Source organism: Hordeum vulgare, chromosome 4H (genome assembly GCF_904849725.1).
Source record: "Hordeum vulgare subsp. vulgare chromosome 4H, MorexV3_pseudomolecules_assembly, whole genome shotgun sequence".
Classification (NCBI taxonomy): Eukaryota; Viridiplantae; Streptophyta; class Magnoliopsida; order Poales; family Poaceae; genus Hordeum; species Hordeum vulgare.
In genome coordinates, this window is record NC_058521.1 from 13,329,896 (window position 1) to 13,337,424 (window position 7,529).

The window sequence follows — 7,529 nt, forward strand, 5'->3', positions numbered from 1 at the left end:
GGCGGCGCTTCTTTTTCGACGAGGCCATAGCCATCCTCGGTGCCTTGCCCATCTAGGGTTCGTAGGGGTAGGGAAAAAATGCTTTCTTTTCTTTGTACCGAATAAATCTCTGCCTAGTGGCTCATGATACCAATGTTGAAGCCGTAGATCAACTAGGCATAGATAGATCCGGAGTTACCATTGTACTCACCTAATCCCGAGCCCGAGGAACTCCCTGCTCCGGCCATCGGTGCCGGTGTAGTCGTCGGTGGCGTGAGGGAAGGGGTGTGGTCGTGGGTGGTGCTTCCCGTGAGCACTGCGCTAACCCTAGATCGGAAGGGGATTTAGGTGGGGAGTCTGGCGGCGCGGTGAACCTCGTACCGTGCGCCCCGCCCCCCACCACTTTATTTATAGCTCAGATCACAGGGGCCCACCAACCATAACAGGTTGGGCGCCCCCGATCAGGACGCATAGATCAAGGGCCCGGTGGGCTGTTGGGCCCACGCGGAAGAGATCAACCTAACAAGTTCTACTCCCTCCGTTCCTAAATATAAGACCTTTTAGAGATTCTACTAGAAGACTAAATACGGAGCAAAATGAGTGAATCTATACTCTAAAATATGTCTATGTACATCCTTATGTAGTTTATAGTGCAATCTTTAAAATGTCTTAGGAACGGAGGGAGTACCTCACATGTATAAGGTATACCTTATCGAGAGAGAAAAAAGTTATGTTTGTATCGTGTTTAAAACAAAATTTGTAAAGTGGTAGATACGCAAGGCAACTGTGAGCCAAGAGCCCAAGACCGAGCGACCGACCGCCGTCCGAACCCACCCCGAGCACGGAGAGGAGCGGAAGCCGACGGAGGAGGCACTGGTGCTGGGTGTGGGGGAGGACGAGCTGGAGCCAACGTAGGAGGTATGACGTTGAATATGGGGGAGGAGGACATGGATCTCAGGGCGGAGTAGCATGTCATCTTGAACTTCATCTATTCGAAGTCGGTTTGCAGAGGATAGACGTCTTTGTTGGCAACAGATGAAAGTGACGCGGGCTTCGATAAAAACGGCTCAGGCTACGACAAACGCGACACTGGCTACAATGAGCAAGGATCAACGAGAAGCTATCTCCAACAATAACAAATAATAGGATAGCACATATGATTTTCTTCTGCCTGACTTTTTAATGTATTTACAAGACGAAATATGAAAGAATTGAATGTAAACATTAATTAACGAACGCGTCCGCGATCATTTAAGGGTTTGGATGTGCAAGCGTAGATGCTTAAAACCTGGACCGACCGACTGACCGACGTCCCAACCCATTCCGGCCACGGAGACGCGTGTGAGCTCCGCGACGCGGACGCGAGGAACACGAGCCGCTTCCCCGGAACACAGCCGATCAGAATCGGAAAGCCACCTCACCCACATGCACGCGTCACCGCACCAAAATTCCCTGTCATCCACACCCTCCTTTTTCTTCTTGCGCTCACCTGCTCTGCTCCAGCTCTATTTAAACGCCCCGACCATCGCCCGTCTTCCCTCGCTCCCTCGCTCTGCACATCAAAATCACCCCAACTCTTCTCAAGTTTGAAGAGGCTCCTCTGCTCCTCGCAGCTAGCTCTCCGGCCATGGCGTTCCAGTCCCCCGTCACCTCCCCCTTCGACTGCCTCCTCATCGGTAATCAATCAAGCTGACGACATGTACCTTTCTTCTTGGTTCCAACGATCACCATCTGATGAGTTCCTCTGCTCTGCTCCGTGAACTGAACCGAGCAGACCTCGACGACACGCTGTACCCGGGCAACACCGGCATTGGCCCGGCGCTGAGGCGCAACATCGACGAGTTCCTTGTGGCCAGGTTCGGCCTCGCCGCCGACAAGGCCGCCGCGCTCCGCGCCGACCTCTTCCGCTCCCACGGCAGCACCCTCGCCGGCCTCATCGTACGTTTTCTTCTCTTCAAACCCAAAACGCACACGCCAACTTTGCCTTCTCTTTTCTCACGTGTTCGTGTCTGTCTTCCGTCCGCCCGTCGTCAACTTCCGCAGGCGCTCGGCCACGACGTGCACCCCGACGAGTACCACAGGTCGGCACGCTACAGCAACACCCACCTTGTCTTTCTCCAACTTGTCAAACTAATCGACGGCACGTCTAACCATGGATTGATTTGCAGCTACGTGCACGGGAGGCTGCCCTACGACGTGATCGCCGCCGACCCGCAGCTCGCCGCCGCGCTCCAGAGCATGCCCCAGCGCAAGATCGTAAGCACATTACCATCTCCCTCTCTCGAGCATCATTTGGTCCTCCGACTGAACAAGTACTCAAGTAGAAATGATTTGTCTTCGCCGCGTGCGCGCGTGCAGCTGTTCACCAACTCGGACCGCGCGCACATGAGGAGGTCGCTGGAGCGGCTGGGCCTCGACGAGGCCCTCTTCGACGGCGTCGTATGCTTCGAGACCATGAACCCGAATCTCTTCGGCGAGGACGCCAAGGACGACGACGACGTCGACCGCCCCGCCGTCGTCCTGAAACCGTCCGTCCACGCCTTCGCCACCGCCCTGCGCGTCGCCGGCACAAACCCACGTCGAACGGTAACCATCTGCTGATTTTTTTAAGAACGTATCGCAGTAGAAATCAACGCGCATAGCCTCATCTGCTTATAATAATTTGACGAACTGAACCCGATGGACGGAAAGTGACACCGGGGGTAACACAAGCCACCAGCTTTAAAAAACCATTAGCAGCTAATCAAGCCCTTATCAGCAATTATCTTTCGATGAAAGCAAAGCTTATGATAGTACTATATTACTTGTCATCGTCGCGTGCTTGGTTTGTGTTCTTGCCTGATCATCACAAAACTAATACGTGGATCTCTGTCTGTCAGCTCTTCCTCGACGACAACGAGAGGAACATCGCCGCGGGAAAAGCTCTCGGCCTCCGCACAGCCCTGGTAAATGAACTATCTAATTCATCTCAACCGACCTAATTTCATAAGTTCATATCGAAATCAAAAGCACATGCATACTCTCTTCATCTTTCCTCGACAGTTTATTCGACTTGCGTGTCACGATGATTCATAAGTCACAGCAATCAATCTAGAACAGAGGAAACGTGGCGCAATTTGCGCAAAAAAAGAATCGATAGCATCTAACTAAACGACGCCGAAGGTTCCGTGGCGCCGAGTCAGTTCCCAGTCGCGTTGCTGTCCTTCGTTGTTGGATGGGTAAAATTAGGTCGGCCGATCAGTCCATCGATCAGGTGGCCGGTGCGCGCTGATTAAGATAGATAGAGACGCCATTATTCCATGTATGAGCAGCTTGGTTTCCAATTAGGCCATCTGGGTTCACATCATTGGGTGGTATTATGGCGAGCGATTAGCCTGATTCTGCACATGCAAGCCTTGGTTTGTGGCTGTCATTGCCCCCAAAGAATGTGGTGGAAGAAACGGGACAAGGAAAAAAGATCTCCCGACGGAATGTGCCATCTTCCATTCCGTCAGCAATCGCTGGCCCATCGCATCAATCAGATAGCGTTTCCTTTGTCGCCGGTCGATTACGTGGCCGTCCAGCATTCAGTACAAATGAGATCGCCGTCGTCATCAAAGGACCGTCGTCTGATCGAATAGTGTTTGCAGGTTGGCAAGAGGGCGAGGAGCAAGGAGGCGGACTACGCGCTGGAGACCATCGGCGGCCTCCGGCGAGCCATCCCGGAGATCTGGGGCGGCGCGGCCGACGGCGAGCTGCAGCTCGACCACAACGTGGAGAAGAACAAGAGCATGAGGGCCGAGCTGGACGCCGTCATACAGCCCACGTCCATCCAGGCATGATCGACCCACTTGACCGCGTCCAGCTCCAATTCAGACGCTACCTGTCCATAATGCAGCGTCACTAATAAGGCCCCCTCCTGTATGTATGTCATATTGTGACCAATCTGATTGAGTCCTGATGCTTAATTATGCGTGTGTACAGTCGATATGCATGTACAGTAGTGGTACCTACCAGCTGACAGGCAGAATAAACGGCATGTATGATTCTGATCAGCACCGTGTTGCAAAGCAGATTAAACAAAGCAGCTCAATTGCAGGACGAGTCATGTGTCACATGTACTACTACGTGCGCTCTTACATTATTAGCTTCTTGTAGTATGATGGGTAGTACCTATCTATCTGTTTGATGTTGCTTGTCGCTTTCGATCAAAGTATTTAATCCCGTCCAATCCCCTTTGATCCATACGGAACCCAACAAGGCATGCTGAATAAAATGCCTTCAAGCATAAAAGAAGATGTATTCGCATATCAGAAGCAACCATACGCTTGTGAACGGATGAAGTGGACAGCACTTACAAGCATTCACATAGCCGGAATTTTTCAGGTCACCGTTCAGAGCGAAGATTGTTATAACTTTGTATTTCTCTCTGATCTATCAGTTTGATTTGGCCAACTAGATTAATTTATCTTCTGTAGGAGTGATGTGTTGTGATGAGTTAAATGTTGCGTTGCTCAATTCCAGTGACACAAAGGGACATGACACGTACTGTATTGCTTTCATTAAGGATAAAACGACAGGGTCTAAACATATTGCTTGTCTTACTTTGTCTACATCATATCATCGTGCTCCAAGAATTATTGTGTTTCATACTTAATACTCTAGATGCATGTTATATAGCGGTAGATGAGTGGAGTAATAGTGGTAGATGCATGCAGGAGTCGGTGTACTTGTTTAAGGATATGATTCCAATATACATAATCATCTTCGTGAATAACATGTCACAACTATGCGCTATTTTGTCAATTGTCCAAGAATAATTTATTTATCTACCGTATGCTATGTTCAAGAGAGAAACCTTTAGGAAAAACTATGGGCCCGAGTCTACTAAAACATAAATACAAAAACTCCAAAATACTTTGCTGCAATTTTACTGTTTAATTTACTTTATATTTATCTTATCTATTTATCAAAATTTATTCTTTGCAAGTAACGAGTTTAAGGGACTTGACAACCCGCGTTGGGTGTAAGTGTTTAGTTTTGTATGTGTAGGTGCTGCTAAATAAGGTTTGCATGATTTTTCTATTGGCTTGATAAATCTTAATTCTCACTGAGAAAAAAAATACTTATCTATATTGTGTTGCATTTTCTCTTTAAAAAAAATTCAATGTAGTTTACAATTAGCACAGTTTATGGGGAGCACATGAGCCTGAACTCTCATTTGAATTGCCTCATATTTTTTAAAATGTATCTATGTTGATGCCCAATCTGTTTGATACTTTGATATGGCATAGGCTGGAAAGACAGGTTCCAAAGAAAGTGTAAAAAAAGTCAAAACAAACGTGTAGCAAAAAAGCGAAATAAAAACGTTATTCGTAGAGCCGAAAGCTGTAAGGTTGTGTTGTTTTTGCTCCTCCTTCGTCCTATCTTTTGTACGTACCTTGATGGAGACTTTCTTTTGGGAGACCGAGATGGAGAACTGATACTCACTCGTAGGGCTCACCCCACGTTTTATAACATACCCACCAGTAGCGCTCACCCCACGTTTTTTATTCACTCTGCACATTTGCCTTGACCTAAGCCAAATGCTTATAAAGTTTTACAAAGTTTTACCAAATTTATCAAAAATAACCTAAAGTTTCGCAATAAAACATGCATGGCACGAAAGTATATCGAATGATGTTTCTAAGAGCAACTCCAATGCGGCGACCCATTTCATCTGCCCGCGTCCGTTTGGATCGCCGCGGATGAAAACAGACGCCCAACGCGCCGACCCAGTCCCAAATCGCGTCCGTTTCACGTCCGTGTTGACCCATTTCAGACCCAAATTTGGACTGGATTTGCGTCGCCGCGGACGCCGAGCGAATGCGTCGTGCGTCCCCCTCGTGTCCGCCCCGACCCCACTCGTCGGCCGGCAAATGCCCCCTCGATCGTATTAAATACGACTACCTACCTACGGGCCCGCCTGGGAGTGGGTCGTCCTTTTTATTCCAAAGCATGCGTCGGGGCCGGCCTCATCCACTTCCCCCTCCTGTCCACATCTGGCCACGCTTGCTCTCCAGACGACGACCACGAAACCCTAGCCATGGGCTTCTTCGGCAAGGGCAAGGGCAAGCTCACTCCCGACGCGAGCTTGTCCAAGGTGTCGGTGCCACCTCGCCGCTGCGCGCCACCGCGGGAGCGCCTGTACATCCCAGTCCACCAAGCTCCGTGGCACTTGCAGTACACGCAAGCTCTGCCCTACCCAGATGTCAACCTCCCCCATGGTTGGCATCTGGACCCCGATCGCATCCCTATCCCAACAGTGCCGCGGTCTGCGCGCGTGCACACGGAGGATGTCCGCCGGCGGCACGAGCTCCTCACTCCGGAGCAGCGGCGCGATCCAACGTACGCGCCCGACTCCCCTGAATGGGAGGTTTGGTTCGTCGTCGAGCACGAACGGGAACGCAGCCACGACGCCCATTTCGATACGGCGATCCCTTCACCGCCCCCTCAAGTGAAGCCAGAGGAGCAGGAGGAGGAGGCCGCCTACCAGGCCGCCCTCGAGGAGGCAACGGCCTACGCCATTGATGAGAGCACGCGCGAGGAGGATGCGTTGGGTAGGTCCCGAAAAGGCCCTCGCGCTGTTCATGACGGGCAACTGCGTCGTGTCCCCTCCTCCATCTCCGCCGGCCGCTGAGGCCGAGGCGCGCCAACCACACACCTACCAGTGGACCGACCAGCTCCTGGAGTGAGTGTCCGCGCCTCCCGTCTGGTATGGGTGCACGAAGGAGGAGGAGCAAGAGTACGTCCTGCACCATAAGTCGCTGGCACTGGCGAGGGAGGAGGCCGAGGCGGCGGATCAGATGAAGCTCGAGCGACAGGTGAACGGAGGAGGAGGAGGAGGCGGAGCGTCGGGAGCGGGAGGAGGAGGAGCGAGCCCGTCAGCCTGCGCCGCCGGTGCTATCGGGCAAGGACGTTGCTCAGGCGTGGAAGGCAGCGTTTCCTTAGGCTGGGCCGGCCCCGGAGCTCATCGACCTCACCTCCCCGACGACGACGATGCATAGGACGGTCAAGGGCGTCCGCGTTTTTTTATTTATGTTTAATTATGTTTTATGTGGATCTGGGTCGACTTTGACCGGCCTTTTAATATTTAATTATGTTTATCGTTGTTTGTGTCCGAGCATGCGTTGGGTGGACTGGCCGACCCATTTGAAAAAATGGACACCAGCGTCCGTTCAGCCAATCCAAACGGACGAAAAGCGGACAAACCGCGCGGCGCCTTGGAGTTGCCCTAATGGCATTGACTTGGTATATGCCGATTTTTTTTTAGAACTAGGCATTCTGAATGTTAATGCTAATGCTTCTATATACCGAGTTGGTTTGTAAATATGGACGGACGGTGGATTGGATTTGGTGGCGCTGGTGCGTGGGCGATGACGCGGATGGATTGGTACTTGGTACTAGTACGTTTCCAGAAGGAAAAGTGAGTTGGTGCTGGCCATATGGCGCTGTCGTCGCTATCCGAAGTGGCTTCCATCCAGCCGATCGATCACATTCCCTCATGATCAGAACAGACCAGATGCTCACAG

The 7,529-nt window shown here is 51.2% G+C and overlaps 1 protein-coding gene across 1 annotated transcript; it reads left to right on the top strand.

Annotated features, from left to right (window-relative positions):
- Window positions 1-1,486: 1,486 nt before the first annotated feature.
- Window positions 1,487-4,062, top strand: LOC123447322 (suppressor of disruption of TFIIS-like). Its single transcript, XM_045123913.1, has 7 exons — window positions 1,487-1,655; window positions 1,754-1,917; window positions 2,023-2,060; window positions 2,148-2,235; window positions 2,338-2,565; window positions 2,859-2,924; window positions 3,609-4,062. The coding sequence occupies exons 1-7, from the start codon at window positions 1,607-1,609 to the stop codon at window positions 3,798-3,800; spliced, it is 825 nt and encodes a 274-aa protein (XP_044979848.1). The 5' UTR covers window positions 1,487-1,606; the 3' UTR covers window positions 3,801-4,062.
- Window positions 4,063-7,529: the final 3,467 nt, after the last annotated feature.

Excerpts from the sequence above, each read along its gene's own strand:
- LOC123447322 (XM_045123913.1), top strand. The coding sequence starts at position 1,607 with ATGGCGTTCCAGTCCCCCGTCACCTCCCCCTTCGACTGCCTCCTCATC. Across the intron at positions 2,236-2,337 it reads GCATGCCCCAGCGCAAGATC|CTGTTCACCAACTCGGACCG; the intron begins GTAAGCACATTA and ends GCGCGCGTGCAG. Across the intron at positions 2,566-2,858 it reads GCACAAACCCACGTCGAACG|CTCTTCCTCGACGACAACGA; the intron begins GTAACCATCTGC and ends TCTGTCTGTCAG.